This window comes from Engystomops pustulosus, chromosome 1, assembly GCF_040894005.1.
Source record: "Engystomops pustulosus chromosome 1, aEngPut4.maternal, whole genome shotgun sequence".
NCBI lineage: Eukaryota > Metazoa > Chordata > Amphibia > Anura > Leptodactylidae > Engystomops > Engystomops pustulosus.
In genome coordinates, this window is record NC_092411.1 from 112,090,429 (window position 1) to 112,116,361 (window position 25,933).

The 25,933-nt window shown below is 42.1% G+C and overlaps 1 protein-coding gene across 4 annotated transcripts in view; it reads left to right on the forward strand.

The window, feature by feature from the left end:
* The first annotated feature begins 2,170 nt into the window (after nt 1–2,170).
* LOC140131386 (transducin-like enhancer protein 1) overlaps nt 2,171–25,933 on the forward strand; it is a 37,497-nt gene continuing 13,734 nt past the window's right edge. The window contains exons 1-8 of one of the 4 annotated variants that reach the window (XM_072150891.1): nt 2,171–2,992; nt 3,869–3,969; nt 6,001–6,064; nt 6,155–6,199; nt 16,330–16,392; nt 18,442–18,516; nt 23,420–23,624; nt 24,211–24,227. In XM_072150891.1, coding sequence (XP_072006992.1) covers nt 2,969–2,992; nt 3,869–3,969; nt 6,001–6,064; nt 6,155–6,199; nt 16,330–16,392; nt 18,442–18,516; nt 23,420–23,624; nt 24,211–24,227 — 594 coding nt within the window. In that variant the 5' untranslated portion in view covers nt 2,171–2,968. Of the gene's footprint in view, nt 2,993–3,868; nt 3,970–6,000; nt 6,065–6,154; nt 6,200–16,329; nt 16,393–18,441; nt 18,547–23,419; nt 23,625–24,210; nt 24,228–25,933 lie in introns of all 4 variants that reach the window. The other 3 variants (XM_072150892.1, XM_072150890.1, XM_072150889.1) reach the window with 3 other exon arrangements.

Sequence of the window (25,933 nt, forward strand, 5' to 3'; positions counted from 1 at the left end):
TGCCATCCAGTGATTTCAGGTTCATGTATGCGTTTATTAATGGCCATACTGTAGGCGCTGAAGGACTGAAGACTAACAGAAGGCCCCTAAGCCCGCAGGAGCATTAATCACTATATTATCCCTAGTTCTGGAGGATTATTAAAATTATAAGCTAAATATGCTTTAATTAGTCTTTACGTTTTTAGTGTAATGTTTTTGCTCAAGTTGGATTTCCCAAGCAATTAATGCCCTCGTTTCAAGCAGGCAAAGAACTTGGCATCCATATTGAAGACACTTAGCCCTGTAATTGATGGTAACAGCCTTGCTGCAGTCCTACATGAGCTAACATATAAGCAAAGGTTACTGGTGTCAGTAATAAGCCCGCTCCAGTGACACATCTTCTAGCCATTGTATGGCCCATATGCTATTTGTAACATCGTGCTTTAGTAGAAAGATGTATGTTTCTTATCAACACTTGGCCAAGCTTCCAGACGGATCGCATGCAATTACGTGAAAGCAGCTAAAGGAAGATGGAGTCATTTATCCTTCTATTCTTGCAGATGGTTGATAGATTGGGTATGTAGTTAGTAAGGCTCTAGGGTAATGGCTTTGAATTGACCCAGGGACATGTTCTTCCCTTGCTTAGGTTGGTTTAATCTGATTTTAGCATAAATTATGTTTTTTGCTATTTTGGAAAACCAAAATATGGTAATGGTTTAGCCTCTGTAATATGTAGTCTACAGACATATCACAATATGTTAAAGCCAGATTGCATGTAGCTTCAAAAAACCAGGCTTAGGTCACAACATGGGGTTTAGTTTTTGAAGCTGAAGACATGAAAATGTAGGTAAACCATGAACTGAACATTATGTTCAGGGAGAAATGAGCAGTCCAGCACACTGCGTCGGTAGCTAAGGGATATGACCATTGGCCAGACAGTTGCCCCTTTTTGCAGTCCTACAAGGCGTACAAAAAGAGAGAAATTCTTTACTAAGGACAATATGATGTTACTATAAATTTACTATTTGATTCAGATGTAAGTTTTCTGTTAAGGGAACAAAAATAAAAGGAAATCCTAATACTGATGGTCCCTTATTAGATAGACCACATTGACAATAATGAGGTTCTGGTGGGTTACTGCTATGTTAAGGGTTACATTTATAGATGAAAAATTCTAGCATAAAGTACTTTTCTCATGTAACGTTTGTCAAAATCTGTGATGAAGCCTCCAATACAGGTGTGAACAGAGTCTGAAGAATAAGGGGAAGGTATAATCTTGTGGAAAATAAAATGTTAAGTAAGGTTGCCATAAAGTGTAAGGTAGAGCGGCTACATATCTAGTGAGCTGCTTCACGTTAATCAATTACTTCATATTATTTTAGATTTCTACTCTCCAATGAAACTCCACATTATTGTAAATGTATTATATGCACATAGCAGGGGGTCTGGAAGGCACCACCACTCCCAGTATGGTATGGACAACCAGAATGAAGTCACTAGCATCACTTCCACTTTGTTCTCAGTTGCCCATTGACTTACCACAGACAATAACACCATTTGTGTGCAGGAAGCCTAAGGCTGCATTCACATATGACGTTTGTGTTGCGTCGCCAAACGTATAACATAGACTCCTCCTACTGAAGTAAGATTGCGTTTGCATTGCGTTTATTAAACACAATCTGTGAGTTGCATTCTGAAACACAATGCAAATGCCACATGTGAACGCTGCCTGAGAAGATCTTGTACAACTCTGTGGAATATATTGTCACTATGTATACACACACATGTATAATATATATATATATATATATATATATATATATATATATATATATATATACACACACACACAGTATATGCGTAGATTCAGGTTCACGACTACTGAAGCGGTGTGGGGTGTGAGGTGGACTGCTGACTGTACGCCCCACTCTCATGTGTGGGTGAGGCAGCAGTGCGCTCGCCCCATAAATACACCGGTATATATTCTGGTATTATAAACACACACACGCTGCTTGACGCTCTTGGCCCCACGTTACTTTGATTGACAGGCAGGCAGCTACTTCTCCATCTCACCGCCCTTCCCTCTTTGCCTGCCACTTAGCTCCTCCCACATCCCCTTACTATTGGTTGCTCGCTGCTCCCTACAGCCCGGGTGGAAGGCTTCCCCAGGAACGACAAGGGGGACTCGCTGATTGGTGGCTGTGTGTGGCAGACGTCATGACCCCACGTTGGTGCAGCGGTGTGGCGATTGGCTGCGACGCGCCGACCCTAGCATGGTTTGGGCGGGGCTGGGATCTGGTTAGCTGGAGGAGTGTGAAACCGCGTGTTAATGTAACCAGTTGTGGAGAGGAGAGGGCGGCCCGAGTCGTCTGTGTCCCGTATACGGTGTGCTGGTACGAGTCTCCGCCGAGGCCTGGATCCCGTGTAGCCTGCAGACAGCGCGGACGTTGATGTGCCGGGAGAAGTTGGCGCGGCTGTAGCCGGCACTTTGTTGTGCTCCCCGGGAAGGTGGGGGGTGAGCGGGCGGAGCTGCTAATTAGCCGTCGGACGGAACTCCGGGCTCTTGTTGTGAGTCTTTGTGTTGTTTGTCGGCGCCGGCCGCGCAGGATCCATCTGGATGTTTACGGATTGCTGCTGGGACTGCATCGTCTCCCTCCCGACCCCCCGCCGTGTGCACTGCCCCCTCCCTGAGGCCAGGAGCCCCGGGGGCCGCTAGGGCAGCCCCGCTCACACCCGCTGCCTCCAGCCCTGTGGATCTATCCGCTCCGGACCTCATTGGAAACTTAACCGGGAAAGTTTGGTGGCAATCTCCGAGGTCCGCTCGTTGTGCTCCGCAGACAAAGGACGCCCAGAAGAAAGGAGGAGGCGGGAGGATGCTGGCTGGCGGGGCACGGTGCATGTAGCTGCCCGGCATCACCGCTATCACTGGAGTTAGGAAAAGTCATCGAGAATTGAGCTACAAAGGGGCAAAGCGGCGGCTGGGAGAGCCATGTTTCCCCAGAGCAGACACCCGGTGAGTAGTTTGTGTGGTGCCCACATGGCTGCCATCTGTGCCGCACACCACCCCCATGACTCGCCCAGCACTTCCTGCTTCTTACCCCCACGTGGGGAGCTCTCACCCCTCGTCTCTGTACTGCCCCCCAGCGGCTGTGGGGCACTGACCTCTGAGCAGTGCTCCTGACAGATTGATGTAACTTGCACCTGACACTACCTGAGCCCTGACCTGGCTGCTTCCAGAGAACAATAGATGTGATGGATATTCTGCAGTGGTGTAGGTATAGGTCAGCAGTATCCCCCTCCTCCCCTCCCCTCTTTGTGTTCTGATCTTCAGTCTATTGTATGTATTTGGATTATCTCCTGGGGATAGAGGTCCGGAGTCTCCCATATGGCTAGAGCGTAGATCAAACCCATAACATGACGACACTGATCATCCCCAGTGCTCAGACCTATCACCAGGAACCCTTGTAAGATATGGATGACTTCACCGCTGGCTATGCTGAGTGTGTGACTACACCATGACCCATATATTTGTATGTCCTAGTCACGCCTCATGGCTATGAGTGGCCTGTCATTGTAGGGGCTCGGCTACTTCTACATTGCAGGTGAGGTCCATGCTGTGGGTGGGAACAATGTCTCACACCTCTTCCTGAGAACAATATTGGCTGTGTTTGCTGGGAATGCCTTCATTCCAGTGTCGGATGAGTTAATCGGCATTCCTGCTTTGCTTGGCAAGTCATATGGAAACATTTCTTGGTGGCTTCTATGAGACGTTGTGGGAATAAGACTGCGGGGTATTATGTCTACTTTGCCTCTAGTATCATTCAAGTGGAAGCTGGATTGAAGTTCTTGTTTTAATATTTAATTTGATTCCTGTCTTTTGGTTCCTCAGACGCCGCACCAGGCCGCAGGCCAGCCGTTTAAATTTACCATCCCGGAATCCTTGGACCGGATTAAGGAGGAATTTCAGTTCCTCCAAGCGCAGTATCACAGGTGAGCATCTGTAGAGGATCATACCATCTCTACTGCAGTGTCAGCAGGACGGCTCAATCACGTTTTGAATATCAAGGACTTGAATTGTCAAATTCTTTTTAATGTGAGGTGAATGTCGTCTTAATGTAAGCCCTTGTAATATACCACTTTCCTTTATTCACGCTTCTGTGAGGATCATGTGATCTCATCAATGGCGAGCAGGAAGTGTGTTTAGGGTTAAAAACCTGAATAGCACCAACTTTTCCAGTATGTGATCTAGGACCCAATGTCTTGTTCCATCGCTGCTGTCAGCCTTGTCTCTCCTACTCTAGACAGAAGGTTTGGTACAATGGTGTGTAGAAATATTTTGGGATTTTTTTTTTTTTCTTCTACAACTTCAAAGTAGGGATTTTAAACTTTGCCCAAAGCAAGGTCCTCGAATGTAAAAGGTGCATTCTAGTGCAAAGGTCCTGTAAGTGAACAGCGGTACTGGACCTATGTATTTCACAATATAAGACACATCGGCCTGCAATACAATGGTGACTTCCTTGTTATGTAATATGGAGTTGAAACATGGTTTGGCCCATGATAACTTATCGCTGGGTAGATGCCATGTATCTGAGATCTTGTATCCTGAATCACCTTTTTGGAATGTTACACTGGTTGTACATGTTCCTAAGGATCCTAGTCTATGGCCCAGCTGAGGATGTAACACTAGTCAGGGTTCAGTGCCCTCTTGAGATAAGAATAAGAAACTTATAAGCCTTAGTCTAGGGCGTCTTTATATAAATATCTATATAAAGCAAGCGTCGGGCTACACCTTCAGTCAGTTTTGCGTTTGCTGATATCCGGTTTTCCCATTTCATTCAGGACCTGTTTCCCAGGATGCCGCATTTTTCTGCATCTCCAGTAGGTGGTGTCTTGTAGCAGAAGTTTGTTGTTCGCCCCACGCTATTGTTTTCCGAATGGTTTGCCCTGTTCAAATAAACTTGTCTCTTTTCACCCAGTGTTATGTGTTTTCTACCTGCCTGAGAACTGTCAATATTTGCTCTTCATTTTGTAACAAAATCTTGACTTGAAAACAGCAGATGAGTCTGTGCTGTTTACCTACAGGAGGCTGCTTAGCAGTAATAAGGCTTTGTTTAAATAGTAAATTAGTTACTGTGTAGGGACCTGGCTGATGCACGCGCCGCTGTAGCTGATTGAGATGAACACATGCACGTGGAATCCTGGACAGTTCAACAGGGTTTTTTGGGGGGGAAATAGCAAGTGGCACTTGTCCCTATCATGTGATTGCGGTTTTCGGGAATGCTTGGACATGTAACCCCTCGTTCCTCAATGGAAGAGATTTTTTTTGATGTGGTTAAGTCTGTACAGTATGGAGTATGCTGTGGTAATGGGTGCCGGACTGTGATCTGCCACAATGTACATTTCACCTGTGGTGATCATAACCGCTTAGAAAGCACAACCAAGCGCCTCTTGTTACATTGGTACCTTGCAATGTGCCACACTAGAATGTTCAGTGCGTAGTAGGCTACATGACATCTGGTATACTTGAGCTCTGTATGTAGACCCATTTCCACAACATGCAGTTTCTCTTGTATGTGCGGATTAGTTTTCTACAATGCCTTACAAGGATCAAATTGTAAGATGTCAGTTTGTGCTTTGACCACAATAGTGTTACCTGGGCCTATTTCTGTCTGAATGTATGTTGCATTCAGTCCTGAGTGAATATCATCATGGAGTATTGCTTGCACCGGGTAGCGGGGTTGAATTGAGAGCTACTTCAATAGCCCCCTGAACACACAGCACAAGTAATCAGTTAGATTGTCTACTTACAAAGTGCTTTTTATAAAGTATATGCTGTGGTATTAGATATTAGACCTCCTTTTAAGAGTATCTTTTTCTGTAAATTACTATTTCAGCTTTCAAGATGTTCAGTGGGTAAGAGTAATGGGGGACGTGTGTGTGTGTATACGTATACACACGCACATTGTATAGGACAGCATTGTGATCTTGTTTAAAACTTGTGTTTTCTTAATCTTTCTACAGCCTTAAGTTGGAATGTGAAAAACTGGCAAGTGAAAAGACGGAGATGCAGAGGCATTATGTGATGGTATGTTGGCTTCTGTTTTATGAGTTAGACTACATAGTGACATGAAGAGTCAATTGTTGTCACATTCATTCTTTCCCTTTTTTCGCACAGTATTATGAAATGTCCTATGGCCTGAACATTGAAATGCACAAACAGGTAGGTTGTTTACTTAGTTTGGCATGGTTGTAACCAAATATTTTTCTGCGTGTCTATAGAGCAAGCTTAATGGGGGTTGTCCATGGCTCACCTGAGTAGCCTGCTGCAGTTGTGACCCTACACTTCTTCTCCTGTGCTCCTGGTCATTCTACATGCAGGCAGTGACCTCTCACCTGGTTAGTGGTTGGGGATGGTCATCACTGGGTCTTGTGATGAGCCAGCAGATCAATTTCTGTATGTCAAAAGGCACCAGTTACAAGAGATCACAATCATTGGATTGCAGAGGATCTGTGGGGTTTATCAGGGCATACAGCTTTATACACGCCCCCCATATGTTAGTGTGCGTGGACCCTAACATGAAGGGAATATAGTGAATGTGCTGACCTCCTAAAGTTGGCAAACCCTAGCCTATTCATGTTTCCCACATGAAGGCTACATGGCTAATGTTTCCTTGCTGTTAACTTGGATAGTCACACTACTCCAGAAGTACAAATGGGTCAATTGAATTGAAGTTTGAGGTATGGGCCTTTGGTTTGTGTGTTCCCATAAAATTCTCACTTATGACCACGATAATGGTGAATAAAGAGTATTGAACTGGAACAAGGCACTAAGGGCCTCATAAGAGGAGAGCAGCTAAATGATTGCTCAACCCAGAGGACCCTCAATTGAGCTTGTATTGTCTGCCAAAGAAAGCATTAATGGCAGGGTGTAAGTATTCAGCAGATATGCTGACGCTCCCTTTTTCATCGAAATGATGGTACAATAAGTCTTTAAGAAATCGATTGGCTCTTAAAAAAGATTATCATTAGATGAAGTTGCACAGTTGGACACATTTCAAAGTGCAACAATACACTTCGTGCTTGATGTATATGTGCTACTCCGTCTAAAATTCTTGTTTCATTAAATTAAAGAGCATGGCTGACCGACCAGGACGCAGCCGAGAAATTGATTAGTTCAGGCTTCAGGTCTTGAGTATATTCAAAGACCTTTAGCAAGCAATTGTAAGGAGCTGGGTTTCTGTGGGGGGTGTGTTAGTAGGCTATATGTGGCTGTAGGGTAGACATCAGCATTCCCATGTCTGTCGTAAATGGTTCCAAGAAAGGGGGCTTTGTTTATAGCTACAATTCACGTGGGTTTCAGGGCGGGGGGGGGGGGGGGGGAGGGGTTGCGTGGTTCCTCATATAACACATGTGCCTCTATTTAGACAGATATGAAAACTATAATACATTTCATGGTGTTATAATTTTATTGAACGGTGTAACAAACAATTCCATAGTAGCCATTTTATGCAGGGTTATGTGACTCTGTGCACATCACTAGTGTCAGCTTTTAGCTCTTTATCCACATCTAAGGATGTTTTCTTCGGTTGCCGCCATTAATAACTGTAAGACATTGGGAAGCTAGTAATCATAATTCTTATTAAAACTGGTGACGTGTAGACTCCAGGGTGCAGGCAGGCTCAAATTGATGCTTTTTGCTGACTGATCACCAGCATGGCCTAAGTGCTCATTATGTTGTAGATGGGGCCTTTGGAGCACTCATTACGTTTGACAGGAATTCTCTCTAGGGGATAACTGGGCATTAGCTAGACTCCTGACAGGCTGAAATTATTCCTGCTTTATGGCTTATAACCAAATGGTAGCAAGGAATCATCTAGGGACGCAAAAAAAATGTCATTTCTGACAACATCTTTGTTACTGGTAGATGGGGAGAGGGGCAGTGAAAATCCACAAGAGACGGTGTTAACATTCTTACACCATTGCTGCTGCTGTGTAGATGCTTCACGTACATTTTGTGAAAGCCGTCTGACTACTGTCATCTCTTAGTACTATGATGCGTGAATGGGATATGTACTTGGTAAATATGTGCAGGCTTTTTCCCCTACCAGCTGGTTTTATTGAATGGTTGGCTTTACAGTGTCTATGCACATGGCAGAAAGCTTTTCTCTCCTTATGAATAGTGTTTGTGCCTGTAGTATTTATATAGTATCTTTGTAATGTTCACTATGTATAATGGCTTATCCTGAAAAGAGGCTTTGGTGTAGTGTAAGATGAGATCCCCCTCCCCCCATGGGCAAGAAACCCCCCAGGAGATTGATCACAGAGCCTATTGAGGAACCGTAAAATTGTCCATGGAAACAGTATTCTCTCTGGCTGAAGTGATAGGTCAGGGCTTTGTTTCACTATGTGAATGGGGATAATGTTTAAGTGCTGCCCTGTAATGGGCAGTTTGCATGTCCCTTTAATTTTGACCTCTTAGCCACCTGCTTTTAAGAGTTTTGCACTGCAGAGCTGTAAGATTCTTCCTAGTATGCTTAACTTATTGCTCAAAACTACTGCCTCAAATAAAAATCTTATTTCCCTTAAAACCATAGTGGCAGCACCTCTGTATGTCCCTTGATTATTCCGCCGCAGCTAATTTTTTATTAATGACCATTTTAATCTATAAGATGGTTAGTAGCAGAAGACCTTCCATTTTTAGGTTCCTTTATACCCATGACATAGTTATCAAATTTTAATACCTAATGATATTTGCACAATAAAGATAATTTTTAATCCTGTACTTTGCAATTTTAGTTTGGTTTATTGTTTTCATCTCCTATAACTCAATGATTGTGAGTGTATAATTCCAGAGTTTGGAAGGGGACTCTCTAAGCAGACACTTCATGATTCCTCTGTACTATGAGATGCTTTGTGTGGTTTGCCTACGGGGTATATCGACACTTTCTTTTAGTTTCTGAACATCCTAGCATTTGACACATAGTGTGTCTTGTATCCATCTCATCTGTCATCTTTTTCTAAGTTCTGCTATTTTGCCTAATCAATAAAACGGTCAGCTCAGATCCAGAGCTCATCTTGTCTGCAAAGCTTCTGCTTTCTTCCTGCTGGACAGGAAGTGCCTTTAGTGCTGTTTTATGCTCTCCTCCTGCATTACAAGAGAAGATATTCATGCCAGAGGAATCTTCTGACCATAGTCAGTTTGCATTTTGGTTGTCCCTGGAAATGACCATAAAAACCATGACTGATGTTATCCTTAGTATATTTAATAGTTGTTTCTTTTTTGTATGAATACCCACTGTAAATGGGGAATGTAGAAGAATGCCCAACCCAGGTGTAAACTGGGCCTAACTTGTATCCATTTTTGTCAATCTAGTCTTAACAACTGTGTATATAGGTTAAAGAAACCTACCATGAAGATTCTATCAGAAGTAGATCTGATTGTCGATTCCTAATGCCTGCCTCTGCCCTAATCCGTAATTTAATACTCCTGGGACTTAAACTGTTAAATAACATTTTCGAAATATGTAAATTAACTGCCGAGTACTACTGGTGAGTACTAGCCTGGCTGGGAACGGGGAGCTAAGGCTACTCCATGCCCCAGTAGCCTTTGCAGTTAATTTACATATTACTAAAATAAAGTTTTTAACAAGTTGGGTTCCAGGATTATTAAATTACAGATTGTAGATTCCTCCTGCCTGTCTGTACCCCAATCCGATTTACTTCTGATAGGCTTAAGGGAAACCTATCATGAGGAACCTACTGTCTTTGGTGTTCACTTGGGCACAAAGATGAGTTTGTTTTTGGCAAATTTTACATCTGGGCACTTACTACCACGGGATCAAAAGTCCTTTTACGTTTTGGTGGCATTTTGTGGGTTTAGTTGACCATTGGTTAGCGGTTGAGATTATTTTCCTAGTGTGTGTGTGGGTTCTTTTGACTCACTACCACTGAGGTCTCTGAGTGATTGCCAGCCACTTGCTAATGGTAGTACTCTGGTATTTGCTTGCTCTGGATTTTCACTTTAGTCATGCTATGTCATCTGTTGCTAATTGTAGCCTGTAGTATTTTTATGTCATGACTGATGTCTAGGAGGCAAAGGTTCACTCTGTGACAGCATGACACCTGCTTGCTTGCCTGCTGACATTTTCATATGTTTGGTTAGTGAAAGTATTTTGAGTAATGGCAATTTGGCTTTTTTTTTTCTTTTCTCCTCCCCTTGGTCCTCATCAAGTTTGTTCTGTATTGTGAAAACAGAGTGATGTGTACCAGACTTGTCAGCCACTCAAGGGTTATCATGTTTCATACTATGGTTAAAAGTTCTGACATGCTAAAGATGTACAAGAGCAAAACTCTTAAGGTCTTGACAAGGGTCTTCTGCTGCCAATTGGCTTGATGTCAGCAACAGTTACTGCTGCTAGAGAGCCGGACATTATTTACTCTGGAAGAAGTGGAGAAGATGGGTAGGGGGGGGGGGGACTGGACTGAGCCCTTGGCATTTAGAGAACACATTCTACAAAGTTTTTCTATTCATAAATATTGCTGCCATATTCACTATGGCTCCTTTGAAGACAAATCATAGCAGAGGTCATTGGCTGGTTTGCATATGTTGTGGTGTTGTCTTTTGACATCATTGCCTCACAATTATGCCAGTAGAATGACATGTGACCACCCATCAGGTGGATTATTGTAAACCAAGACAGAAGAGGTGGTTAAGGTGAAACTTGAAAAAATAATTGGCCCAGCAATACTGAGACAGGGTTTACAAAACTCTGTTCTCTCTATTCCCTCTCTAGCCAAGCTAGAATTAAGGCACTGCAACCTTTGATGTTAAAGGAAACCTACCATTTGATTTGATGCCTTATGAACCAAACATACCTTGAGAATGCTGTAGCTACACTGATGTAGGGTCATATCTTGGTTAATCCCTGAGTTGAGTGGTTTTGCTGAAAAAACTTATAAAATTTGGGACCTTGGGAAAGCTGGGTCAGACTGACTTCCTAAATGAACGCATTGCACATGGAGCTTAGTCATGAGTTTGTCAAGACGTGATCTGAGCTGGATCACTCATACACAGCAGCTGGGGGATGGTGCAGCTATTGATTGTGCTGTCAGGCACAACCCAGTGATTACATCATCCTCTTCTGCAGTGAATAACTAATGTGCTAGGAGAAGTGCTGAGCCCAGCCACAGAACAGCTTCATTATCATAATTATATAATTGTTTTATCAGCAAAACCACTGGGCACAGGGATTAACAAAGATACGATCGAGCATCAATGTAGCTACAGCAGTCTCAAGGTATTTTTGCTTCATAATGCGTCAAATCACATGATGGGTTTCCTTTAAAGGGTCCTATGTGTGAGATTTTGAAGTTGGGGTTGTGCAGTTATCACCAAAATCAACACAAAATGAAACATTTACTTTCTTGCATGTAAAGTGTTGTAAGTCTTTATGTGAGGTGTTAAAGATGGCTTGAGCACAGCTCAAAAGACTTGATGAACAATCTGGTGTCTCTTCACCCATTACGCAATGTTTTGACTGTCACCGCAGTCTGTAAAAAGCACACTCTTGAGCAGTGCTGCTGTCTTCAATGGTTACTGTGGGATCTGTGACCTGGACCAACAGCATGTGCGCTCCCTCCTCCATTTTTATCTGAGATTGGTGGTGTTTCTTCTCTCAGTACTTTCATGTACTTGATTTAAGTGCTATGAAATTTTATGGTGGTATAAAGACTTCTTATTTCTATGAAGTATCTCAGGTATAAAAATCTGACACAATGAGGATAATACTAGGACAACAAATTTACGTTTAGAAAGCACAAGGACTAAAACTCTGTCTGGAACTTGGTATTCTAATCAATGAAGATATGTGTTCCGTGTGTGTACAACTAACCTAAGTTATAAAAAATGTGGGATGAGGTCTGTCATTGCCCTGCCTAGTTCTTACTTTTGATACTAGTCATGTCTTGTGTGATAATTCAGTCCAACACTGATAAAACTGCACCAGAATGTTGTAGGTGCTACAAATGCTTGACATCTGAGTAGTTGCAGACTTTCTATCTGGGATCTGCACTATTGGTTTTGTAAATGAATGAAAGAAGCAAAGTATGTAGGAGGATGGTTCTTAATCCCAAAAGCTCTTTGAGAAGCAACCTCTGCAGTTTGTCATAGCCTGGTTAATATGGCAGTAAAGAGGAGATGAATGTGGCTACTTTCCTAAGCCTTTTACTCTGGAGACCTGTAAATTTGATTGGCTGCTACAATTCTAGCAGAATCATTCGATTTGAGAGCAATAGAGAGATAAGATATCCAATTACCCAAATGATTTGCAGGGGTAGCCAACGTTGTCATGGAGACACGAGTTGGAACAAATTAAATTTTGAGCAATAAAATAATTTTAAAGCTCATTTGGGATCAGAGAAATTTGGCCGTGGCTTATACCTGGATTGATTCTTAGCTTGACATGCTGTTTGACATTGATATACTGTAGGGACCGTGGCTTCCAGATCCATATGATTTTACTTCTTGCTGCCTCCCTCCATACTAATTTACACTTGCATGTTTATTTTTTTTTCAACTTTATGAAACAACTGTATCATATTTGAGTGAATATTAATGACCTGGTTTTGGGAGGGGCCACACCACTGTTTGTGTGGTTTCTTCTTAACCAATCAATTAATGGATTCCTGGTTTACATAATGAGTGCCAGGCATTTAAGAGTGGCGTGGATTTAAAAAGGAAGAATACTCCATGCAGAGAGCATATCCCCCACCCCACCCCTCCCTTCCCATATGTCTGCTGTTAGACAGATGGAGATGAAAATTGCTCTGAGGTCAATAAGCCATTTGCAGCGTTCTCACTGCCTTCGATTTTTCTCTCATCCGCCACACAGATTATCTCAAATGATTCAGTAATGACAAAAAGTGCAACATTGACCTTTATTCCTTTGTGGTTTACAATGTTGCATAGTATAAATGGCAGGAAGTCCATTTTTATGTCTGGAAGGACTTTTGAGCTATTGAGCCAGACCTTTTAACCCCATGTCAGTATCTGAAGGCCTACGGTGCCCATACTTAATGTAGGTAGTGGTCATTTCTCTCCAATCCATCTAGATGACTTGTCACTAGATTCTACCGTGGCTCCATGTTACATTCACTCTAATGTGTTGTCCACTTTCAATTTATTTATTTTTTTTCCCCTAACCAAAATCACACTTGACACTTATTCCTATCATGTGGGAGATCCATGTCGTAAACTTGTCTCCCTGACCACTTTAGTCGTCTAGAAAATCTGTCAGTTTATAAACCCAAAAGACAAAAAATGAAGCGGTTGCCAAAATACACAATAGACTTTGTATCTGTATTTATGTACACCTGTATCTGTATTTATGTAATAAAATTAATATATGGAACCTATACAGCACTTAAGGCCTTCATGTGTTTATATAGTCTTGGTAAATGTCACTATTAAAATGAGATTCCCTTTTCAGCAAATTAATGTTATTGTATGAATAATGAAAAGTTATACAATTCTCAAATATACTCTATCAATTCCTCAAGGTTTTCTAGATATCTTCTTGCTGTCATTTTATAGGAAGTGTCATTGTTTACTTCCAGTAGACAGAAATCTGACCATGGTCACACAGGTGCACGGCTCGTTATCACACAATAATCAGAGCTGTGTGATATAATGAGCCGTGCACCTGTGTGACCATGGTCAGATTTAGCTTCCTATTGAGATCTCTGCTTGATGACCTTCTGTGAGGTTCTGAATTTATACAGAAAGTACATTAAAAAATGTATAATTTTTTTCATCATGCAAAGAATAATTTCCGAAATGAGAACACTCCTTTAACTATACAAAATCTTATAAATACAAGCACAAGGTATCTAAAAACTGTTATAAAAGTATTGTAATTTACCATAGCCAACATGCCATATTGGAGTAATGTAATGCAAGTTACCTGTGCTATCACATACAGTGCCTGCCCCCCAATCTGGCAATCTGTCAATTTAGTTTGAGGATGGTTCATCATTATTGCATCCAATTGCTGAAAAAGATTTATTTTACTTTAACTTCTTATTGATTGATTATATGCAGTACAGTATTTTGGGTCTAATAAGTTAATGTCCTCAATGACCTTTGACCTGTTAAACAATTAAAGTGACCAGTCAGTGTTATACGTTATTTGTCTAGAGTAGGCACCAAGTAGCCTTTCCTCAAGCTAACAGTTTCACTTTACAGAATGCTAAAGTTTCTTTCTACTAATTTCAATGATCCTTAACCTAGGAGGACAGCTCTTGAATAAAGCGCACTGCCACAAGCTTTGTCATTTTGCAAATACACCCCGGTGATATTTCGGATAACTGGAACCAATGAGTGAAGTTGCGTTGCTGTTCTTTGATAGGCTACACACTTGAGCTGGCTATTAAAATTGAACACACTTGAGAGAGAGTCGGCATTAGGAACATAAACAATTAAGGGCTCTTGAGATGTTCTGAGAGCTGCCATACAGATACAAGAGCCTTTTCCTGACATTGTAGGCTGCGGTTTATGGTGCCAAAGAACTTGGACAATTATTACTATTCTGTCTGCCAGCGCTGCTTCAAGCATGAAGGATTTGGTTTATTCCTGCTTATCTTGATTTGCAGTGCAGGGCTGAATATACACGTTACAAATTTGTGTTCTGGCCGCAAACCCACTGGAAATACGACAGTTACAGAATTGCTGATATCCCTGAAGCCTTGCAGTTGAGGAGCCTCAATGCATTAGGTCTCCTGCGTAGATTGGCTTTTTCTTTAAAGGGCACCTACCACCACAAATCTACCTATAAAGGTAGATTGGGTGGTAGGTGGATCATTGGGACGTGAGGATAGCCCTTTTAAGGGCTAATCCTCACGTCCCTGCACTTTTTTGAGAACTTTAATTTGATATTTATTCAAATTTACTTATGTGGCTACCGGGGCGTGGAGTAGCCGCTTATGAGATTACACGAGGCGGCTACTCCACGCCCCGGTAGCCACTTTACCCCTCCTACTCACCCATCTTCGGCGCGTAGCTGCGCGCCCTCGTCCGGCGAGCCTGCCGTCTGCGCATGCGCAGAAGAGCAGGCCCGCGCCTGCGCGGTCACAACTCCGAAACAGGCGCGGGCCTGCTCTTCTGCGCATGCGCAGACGGCAGGCTCCCCGGACGAGGGCGCGCAGCTACGCGGAGCTGCGCGCCGAAGATGGGTGAGTAGGAGGGGTAAAGTGGCTACCGGGGCGTGGAGTAGCCGCCTCGTGTAATCTCATAAGCGGCTACTCCACGCCCCGGTAGCCACATAAGTAAATTTGAATAAATATCAAATTAAAGTTCTCAAAAAAGTGCAGGGACGTGAGGATTAGCCCTTAAAAGGGCTATCCTCACGTCCCAATGATCCACCTACCACCCAATCTACCTTTATAGGTAGATTTGTGGTGGTAGGTTCCCTTTAAGTTTGTGCTCTAACCCCTACATACATTAAAGGGTCTGTAAATGTATAGAATATAGTATAGGTTCTAGTTTCTCTAGTGTGATGCAATGGTACCTCATGATTCCTTTACTACCTAAAGTTTTACTCCACACTTAAAATTCTCGAGTCTCAGTTGTTGAGCTTGTTCGTTTGTCTCCAAAGATCCTTTATAAAGGTAAATGACCTGTTCTCATACAAGTCTTTCATTGCAGTTATAAACTTCCAACATTCATGTGAGATGCCATACAGTGGTTGTATGGTAAAGTGCAATGTGCTCAACTTGATATGTGTGCTGGTATTTGTTCCATACTAAACATTGAGCATAGTGCCTTGTATGTACAATGGTAGCAATCCTTAGTGGTTGGCCACTTCATGTTTTTTTGTAACTGCGTGTGAGGGTGGGGAGCAGGATATTGAGTAACTTACCATTGTGCTTCTATTAATGTTCGGCATTGCTCTTGTGAAATGTAAAGTAAAACTCCTGGTTCTGAAATGTTTCTTGCCTTGTCAGCTGTCATCCCTATCCAATTGTGGTTCATGGGATCTGTAACTGTCCATGACTGATCTACCTTCCAGATCCTTGTGCTAATTTTGATGAACACAATCTTAAACTCCTAAAAGCACCGATCTCATAATCTGTGGGGGTCTTATCACAGAGACCCCCACCAATCAGCAAGGGAAACTTGTTTCATGGGACAAACCCTTGTATTTTGGTCAAGTCGCTAATATCACAAACTGTCCAGAGGTCACTTGACTACTGCATTCACATGGGCCACTGGAGGGAAGTGAAAGGGTGGTGTGTGGGTGTTTTTTTTTTTTAAACCACCTTCAAGTTTATAATCTTGCATTATCTCCTCAACAGACAGAAATTGCCAAGAGACTGAACACGATTTGTGCACAAGTCATCCCATTTCTCTCTCAGGAAGTAAGTAAAATGCTGGCTGCTAAAGTGCAATTATGCTACTTCTCTGTTTGCAAATGAGTTAGCTTTACAATGTTAATTTTATTGCGTTGCATAAGTGTGAAGAACATCTGTTCCAGTTATGGTGTGTGGAGCCCCCTGCTTCTTTACATAACAGATTGCAGGGAAGGGGGTGGAAATAAGAAATATGGCTGCTTCATTTGTTATATAGTAACTATTTAGATGGACTGTGTAATACTCACTGTACATTCAGAATGTGTGCCATGTTAGCTTTGCTCCCTACACATGGTTAAAGTTTCACATCTCCATTCGATTTTTACTTTTTTCTTACGTTGGCATACATATGACTGAGAAAAGGGGGAGAAGGAAGCTCTACACCCCTCTCCATAGGCAAGTCTGCCAAAAATTAGGACAAGTCCTATGTTTGGCTGCAATGGTGTGGTGACACACTGTGTGCTTACGGTCATCGGGCCTTACTGAGCCTTTGAAGTCTGTGGTGCCTCTGATCTGGTCGAAAATCATTTGACCATATTGCAGCATCCATGATGGCTGGAGTGGAGAACATGCGTAACAAATGCAAATCTTTCCCAGCAACTACCCTATACAGAGGAAAGGTATAACGGAAAGACTTGCCTGTGTTTGCACAAGTTATCAACAAAAACTAGGAGTGATCAAATAGCTAAAGACCTAATGGATATGTGACCTGAGCTTTAAGCAAATTTTTAAGATTTAATTTTAAACTTAGACGGGAATAAGAATGTTTAATGTCTATGATGAATGGAAGCCCTTCTTCAGTTTGTTATTGGCACCTAAAACAGAGAGCACTGACGCAAGTGTGAACTAAGCTGAATGGACTTTGGTTCACTAATTCTATGGGAGTTTTCTATACAGCAGTCATCTCATTAAAGGGGTTATCCGGCTTTTAAAAATTACCTAGGGGAGGGCTGGTTAAACATAATAAACATGTACTTGCCTCGTCCGGCGCCGCTGATGTCCGGCGCCGCGGTCCCTTCGATGTCCCGCGCACAGGGAGCTTCTGGTCCGCGATGTGGCCGGCTCCTCCCATCCGTCCCTATCCCTCAGCGTTGTAAGCGCTGGGAGATGGTGTCGCACGGAAGCTCTATGTGCGCATTTATAATGAAACCGGCGCACAGAGAAGACCGGCCGCGGCGCGGGACATCGGCAGCACCGGAGGAGGTAAGTACATGTTTATTGTGTTTAAATAGCCCAGCCCAGCCTTAAGAAATTTTTTAAACCCGGATAACCCCTTTAATATCAGAAGATGTTGCATCTTATCCATTCCCAATCGCTGCACAGTGTGCTTGGAAAACTCTCCCACAGTCAATGTGTCTGCTTGCTGCATTCCATTGCCGTGAGCCGACTGGAAATGCGGTTATTGGAGTATATACAAGATGGAAGCCTCCATAATCGTGGGCGTAAAAGAAAAACGCTGCAATTGGCAAATAACAGATAAAACTATGGATACTTTTGTACTGGGTAATCTTAACAAGCACAGTGACTGTACAGCTAGAAAATCTGTATTCATTATACTCGATATACTTGGAGAAACAATTATGACCATTGTTAAGATCACACTGACATATGGTTTCATTGTCTTCAGCACATCCTGATTTACACAAGTAAATACACTAGTCCTTTTTTTTTTTTTTTTTTTTTTTTTTTTTTTTTTAACTGAGGTTCTCTTTGAGATGGCTTTTGTCGATCAGTGCTGTGTTTGGATTTCATGGACCAACATAGGGCCGAGGACGCAACTCTGAGCAACGTAGTAATCTATAATGCATAAAGTCATAATGGTTGACAAGATGATGCATAAAGCTCTGTCCTGGGCACTGTAGTGGGTTTGCAAAATTTGGCCAGTGCATGTGTGATCCATGGATTGCTCACAGGTGTGTGTTTTAATGTGTGAAAGGCTCTTTAGGTTACTATTCCTTCAACAAAACCATGTCAATTCACCGGCAATGACTCCGCAATTCTATTGTAGACAATTAAACTTTTTTTTTTTTTTTTTTTTTTTTTTTTTTTACCCTGCAGCATCAACAACAGGTGGCTCAAGCTGTAGAGCGTGCCAAACAAGTGACCATGGCAGAGCTGAATGCCATCATCGGGGTACGTGGCCTTCCAGGTCTACCTCCTACAGTGTGTATAACCAGTTTTTTTACGTTGTTTCATATATAAGTTTTATAATGTTTGTCTTTTTGCTGATGCATAACTAACCCTTCCACTCATTATCCATTACAATGAGGCTACATTCACACAATGTGTGCCTGCCGTAACGTAGCATGGCGGGCACACGTCAGCGCCTGGGAGAGGAGGAGGGGGTTAGCAGCGCCCCTCTCCATAGTGATATGGCACACTGTGTCGTATTGTCCTATCTTTCTCCCGGCTATGGAACGGTATGGTTACGTATGTGTGTTGCACAATACCGCTCCCGTATGGTGCCATGAGCCCATTGCTTACCATGGGGAGGGGGGGGGTGTATATATGTCAGCCATATATACTTCCCCTATATGGCTGTGTGAATGTAGCCTTACTGTGGTACCCCATTGGGTATTGATTTCTGCTTTGTCACATTGAGGAAAAAAATTTCTTCAATGTTTTGTTTTCAGTTTTTATACAATTTTATGTATAAAACCTGAATGCTGTACAGTTATAGGAATGTTTTCTTAAATTGTCACCTAGCTCCAAAGCTGCCCACTAGCTTCACCTTAAAGGTTTGATGACCCCTTTTGGCTGTCAGTTGTCTTTGATCGATTTTTATTACTCTGACTTGCCATGGTGTCCTGATTATCAAATAACTGAGTATTCAGGTCATTAGTGAAATTTGTAGATGGCATTATGGGGAGATTCAAACATTCCACATATCGTATACGAGGCCCCTCTGATTTAAGAAATGTCACATTATGTGTATTTGTGTGTGATTAACTAATTAAGCTTTGAAAAACTATTAACAAAATGTGCAACAGACAATTTGCTTATTTATTTGATGCTTGTCTTTCATGTGGTACCATAAGTAAGTGTGTTTAATTTCTGCCTTGAATAGGCCCAATCTTTTTCATATCAAAAATTATGAAAAATTACAGGGTTCCACTTGGGTGTATTTGTCAGACAAGCCTGTGGTGGTAGCTGAAAATCACGCGCACTTGTTTTCTTCTAATGGAGTCTTTGCCTTATGACATCGCATATGGAAGAAATGGCCTGCCTGTGACTTGCTGTAAAGGATAGATGGAGCAGTATCATACATTTCTGTAGCATATGGATGCATATTAATTTACCCGTGGGCAAAATCTCATGGACAAACCAAATATTAATATGCATTATAACTTCATCAATTTGTTTACAGATTTCTTGCAGTTTTAGGCCGTTTTCACATTAGTTTGTGCCATGCATCCCTGATATGCAGAAGAGCCAACAGGACAGTGTTAGCTCTGGGGAAACGAGAACTCCATGCATCGTATATCATTATGCACAAGAGTGCAGTCCTCGGCATAGTGATCAGTCCATGGCACAGCACTTCTACGTACTTGATCACTGGCTAATGTGAAATTGACCTAGCACAAACCCATTGACTTCTATATAATATAATGCACACAGAAAATTTGCAAAGCTGTGGCAGAAAGTGACATAATTAAATTTTTGTAGCGCAGAATGACTTGTCTAGAATACATTCTTCTGTATCCCATAAAATTACTGTACTACACAGTGTAATGTGCGCATGAAAATCTGCATGGATAAAAAATTGCATAACGTGACCTGAGCAGTTGACCATTATTCATGCACCCTAAGGCGAGGGAGATCCACTGGACATGATAAAGGCCTTTGTCACCTATACATAATGGAGTGCCAAAGTGCAGGGTGGTAAAACTCTCCTTTCAATGATGTGGTGCAAATTGTTCTTCACTGCTGTTCCTCCAACCCCAAGGGGCTATTTCATCAATGTCCATTTCTAAAATGTGGAGCTGGGTCGAGCAGCTTGTCTGTGCATATATATTTAATTGCTTGACATGATGGTGTCTTGCAGCCCCCCCCCCACTCCCAGTCAATCCCCGCTTTTTAATCTGTTTATTGCTTAATGCTGCCTTCTGTGTGACTGTCAATCACACGTTATTTGTTAGGCATTAATGAATTCGGTGAGGCATGCATTCCTCCCTCTGTGTGAATTCAATTATTCCCGCCACACAGTCTAGAGTATTTCTGCCGGCTTTCTGGCCTCCCAACGCTGGCAGAAAGAAGGAGCTGAATGAAGGAGCTGTCCTTTCTGATTTTATTCATGCGAGCGGCTTGAGCTGATTCAGATTAACCATTTATCAATTTATGTTAATTGCTTGTGAGAAGATGCCCTGCTGGTCTTTATGGTTCCCTCAGACACTTTGTAATGATAATTCGACATGCTGCTGTATGGATTAACAGTGCCATAGTCCAGTGACGTCTGCAGACAATGGGACCAGTTAATCCATCTGTGCTTAAAATTACATCCCAACTGGAGACCGAGGGGGGGGAGAAAAAACATAAAAACGCGGGAGGATTAGTGCTGATAAAAGAATGAGTCTCAGCTTGAAAACTCTCCTTTCATCAGTTTCTCAATTGCAGATCTGCAGTTGGTTTGCCTGTGGTAAGCCATTGGCAGTCAATTAGGTGAAATAAACTGGGAGGGTGACCTTCATTTCCTTTTAATAGCTTTTTCCTCCCTGAAATGGGGAGCTTCAGTGGATTTTCAGCTTACGTTTTATTCAAGCCGCTTTATTACACTTGACAGCTTAGCCTTGCATAAACATTCCCTCCCCTAACCTCCTCCATTCTGCCGCCCTTCCCCCTCCCTTTCCTAAATGCAGCTCTTCATTTCCATCCCTAACCCCCCGAATGGTGAGCTTATTTTACATCTGAACCGCTATTGAGCACATTTAAGTCAATAGACGTAATCCAATCTCTGGGCAGGGTGATCGCCTTTCTTTATTTTGCATGATCATTCATATTAGTGTATTGATCTTCTGCTGTATTTTAAGCTCTTCCTTATGACTTGGCCCATTTGCATATGTTAAGTGATGTCCTTTTTAGATGATCAATAACTAGATCGAGGCCAGTAATAAGTCTCATTCTCTGGCATATGCTTTCCTCGCTTTCAGAGGGCCTTTGTGCTTCCAGCAGAATCACAGGAGCATAAAATTGGGTTGACAATTCGCTGGACCTTTGCCCCCTTTCATTGAAAATGCAGTGTGTCAACCTGTATCCCTGGAGGGGAGGGGATGTGAGGAGCCGGTGTCTGTTGCTAGCAGCAGCAGCTGCATTGGAAGTATGCAGTGGCCGGTTTGATAGCAGCTGTCAGTATTGTTTAGCAGGCAGACTTAGTAGACAGAACAATAGTGGTGGGGGTGGGATTGCTCCTGAGGAGCAGAGTCTTTCACACCAGAAAAAAAGAAATAGTAATTTAACGGTTTAGACACCTATTAGGGGTGTGAAAGATCATGTGTTTTCTCATGCAAATAAGCCAGACAGAATTCTCCTATCAAGTTTGGCTCTGCTTCCCAGCAGCCATTAATTTGTGGTGGGCTAAATATTTCTGCAAAGAGAAGGACCAAACAACTTTTAATTTGTCTTTTTCCCAAACCTGAATGCTCATGTGGAAAAATGTATATCTAAATAGTTATGTTCATTTGTGGGGTTTTTTTTTTTTTTCCCCTCTTGATCAGAGCCGGCAATCTGAATACCTCATGGGTCAGATAGGTTCTGAGCCTGCAAATCTTAGACTGTGGTAATTTCTGCCATGTTTTAGGATTGTGCTCTGTCAAAGGTCTGTTTTCCTGTCCTGAGCCGGCGGATTGAGTTGTCTGTCTCCTAACAGGCTCGCTTTGCATGAGGTGATTGGCTAAAGGATTAGCAAGATGCTGGTTTATTTCGCTCCTTGGCTGTGGTTGCCGGCTATATCTAGGATTGTAGTGTGTGAAGCTTAAGAGGATGAGGTTAACCTCTTGAGGGCTTATTTGTGCGAGTATCTAGTTAATCCTTGGAAAGCCTATAAATAACTTGGTTGCATATATTATTATACTTGGGGTATGGGATATTGTTTGGCAGGTGTAGCAACACGCTCCCCAAGTTTCAGATGGCCTTTTTGTAGAACTACATTAATAAAGGATTGTAAATGTCATTGTCATCTGTGAAATTAATCCTGGTCTGCTTTTATCTTTTCTCCAGTTTGTAATCTGTTGGCTTTAGCTTCCAATCCCTGGGTTTAGTATCGGCTATCCAATGCAGACTAGTTCCAGAGTGCTGCCTCGATATTTGGTGTAGTATTACGAGCATTAGATTAAGCTCAATAATCTGTATCCTGCTGCCATTGCATAACATGGATGCAGTTCTGATCATTTTTGGCTGCCACCTTTTATGTAGTATCTTGTTGTAAGGGTGATTTGCCAATCTCGGCTTGTTGAATAGTAGGGTCGCTAACATATCTCGTTTGCTCTGTTGGATGCGCTTGTGACTATAATGTCCAGTTTAGTACTGTATATTACTCTTACTATTTTTTTATTTATTTTTTTGCTTCTGCTACTGAGGAGCATACAGTTTCCTTTTCTTGACAACACGGGTAGATCTTGTAATGTGAGATTCTATTTATTCTCTCCCATCTGAGTGTTTGGCAACCCGTTGCATCCACAGGTGTTACATTTATCTTGTACTGCCACCTTTAAATAAACCTATGCCTGCTTTCATCCAGAGACAGTGCCACTCTTGTCAATGGACTCCCATCTGTTATTGCAGTTTGCCCCCTGTTCATTTGGATAGGAGTTGGCAACAATATTGTATGTGTCCAACAGATAGTTCTGTTTTTGGAATAAAGCAGCCATATTCTCCACTTGGGATAACTTTATAGACATATGCAGTCTAAAGTGTGGATGGAGTATATTGAACAGGTACTTGCTAAATGTTGAGTGAATTTTGTCCATTCCATATAGCTCATACGTGTTTCTTTTTTCTGTTTTGCTTGTGAAAACCTCGCCTGGACAACGAACCCCCACAGCAGCAGCAGCTACAAGCTCAACACTTGTCACATAGTCACGGACCGCCAGTGCCTCTAACTCCACATCCGTCAGGACTCCAGCCTCCTGGTATTCCACCTCTAGGGAGCAGTGCAGGCCTCCTTGCCCTCTCTAATGCACTTGGTGGACAGTCACACCTTGCCATAAAAGATGACAAGAAGCATCACGATTCAGACCACCATCGAGGTGAGAGGCATGGCAAACAGATGTAGGATAAATATTCTTTTACCATTTTCTTGACAAATTGGATTTTTTCCAAATGTTGAAAAGGTATATGGAAAGCGCCCTGCAACCATGCTGTACTACTGTCTGTAACTATACCAACCAACCTAAATATGACCATAGCTTTCATGGCAAAAGGGCGATATAGCTCTGGACGATTATTTTGCCAACGTTGGCCTAGAAGGTATATGTACAGAATGTAATGGCAGGCCTGCAAATTTTTGTGTAATAAATGTAAAAGCTGCAAGTTATTTTTTTGTGCACTGTATCAAATTTGTCTAACCAGTGATGCAAACTCTTCCAATCTAGACTGCAGCAGAAGTAATACCGTGTGGTCTGTGGTGTAGCAGGCACATTTGCACTTTTAATCCTTGTTTGTTTTGTTCATATAAAATGTAAATGTGATTATTCTAAATTGAAAATAAAATGCCCTTTACAAACTTCTGTGACTTCTAATTTGTCTTATTTTCTTTTTGTTTTGGTTTGCATTTTTCTTCTGCTTCCTTACCACATTGGACATGTCTACATTTCTGGGTTTCCTCCTGAGCAGAGAGAGAGCCAGGAACAGTAAGTAATGAGCATCATGCTCACATGCTCCGTCCTCAAGTGTCTGCACATCACGGGGTGGTCATGCACACAGGCGAAAATGGGGGGAATTGGAGCCTGTATAGTACATCAAGAGGCTAGCTTTTACATTGCATTTGCTAAGCAATGTTCTCACAATGCTATTGGGTAAATCTCCTCCTAAAAACAGCCTTTGTTTCAAAATACAATGTGAATGAAGTCTGGCGCAGCCACAATTAAACCCCAACTGGCTAGGTTCTACTGGCCTAGTCCTACATTGCTATAGAGTTTTATGGTTACCTTAGGCCCAGTTTACACAAATTTTGTTCATGCATTTCAGTGCTCTATTTGGCATATGACATTACTAGTTTGCTCAACCCCCAAATCCCTGGACGTATACATGGCAGCATATGGTGCACAACTATGTGCAGCACATATTTTAAACATTCCCATAGGCTACTATTGGGTGTACGGAACTGAAATGCAGTAGAAAATGGGACACCTTTTTATTTTCTTACAAGACAAGTGTCGCATTTAAATGGATGATATTGTTGCCTATTATAGTGAATGTGGCGCTGTGCTACCAGTCTAAAAACTGAACAGTAAAAGTAGCACATTTTAATATGTTAATGTGCAGCATTAACATATTATTTCGGGAATTCTGTTAAGAAGGCAAAAAAAGGACACATTTTTCATTGATCCCTTTCCAGAGTTAGGGTTTAATAAAATATCAGGAAACTTGCAAAATAACTGCTGAGGGCTTTATCAAGAAGTAGATGCTTTTGCACCAACATGTACCTGTTGCTCCCGCCATAAAACCTTTTGTCAACATGTTTATAGGTTTTCATCCCTTATTACACCTTTTGTTTTCTGATATCCTTGTTGCGTGTTTTTTTTTTTTTTTTGTCATCTGTTCCCATCAGAGGTTGCAATTGTTCTTGCTCAATTATCTTAGATTTGTGTAAAATATTGGTGAAGAAGCAAGAACAGTTGGTTAAAGAAATGGACATTTAATTTGCCATATTTTAGATCTTCTTGCTGCACCAGTGTCTTCTTGCTCCCATCCCGTTGCCCAGATATGTTTCAATCACTAGGTGCCTGAAAACTAGTTTTACCTTTTTTAGTTACTACTTAATGACCTGGCCACAAATTGCACAGGTACTTCATGGCTTCTCAGGGAATGTAACTGTTCACCAACTTCACAGTAGATGAAATGATTGATTGTCCTTGTGCAGTACCAGACTATTAAATGGATGTCTGCAACCATTTTCTAATCAGAATGAAGTCGAATCTGGGATCCCCAATTACACTGGAAATGAATGGGTTTTGTAGCGGCAGATTTATGATGGTTTCCTTTCACTCTATACTCCTTCCCACGTCTTCGTAAAGTGGCCTTTCATGCACCACCACCTTTTCATTCAGTGGCTGTGGACAGTCTGACGAGAGAGGCAGTATTGTGGGATGCAAATTTAATTTCCAGAGAAATGCTGGTTGCTGGCAAATGCATATCACATATCACTACCCTTCTCACACCTAAACCATACTGGAATACTGCTCTACCTGTGGACTCATTAGTATAATGGCTGGATACCCTGCTGTTAAATGAATGACCCTGCCACATTCGGTGCAGACTTCTTGTTCAGGTTCTTGGCAGTTTTAGGTGAGTGATGGAGGCTATGTGAGCTGGAAGATGGTTAAAATTGCCAGCC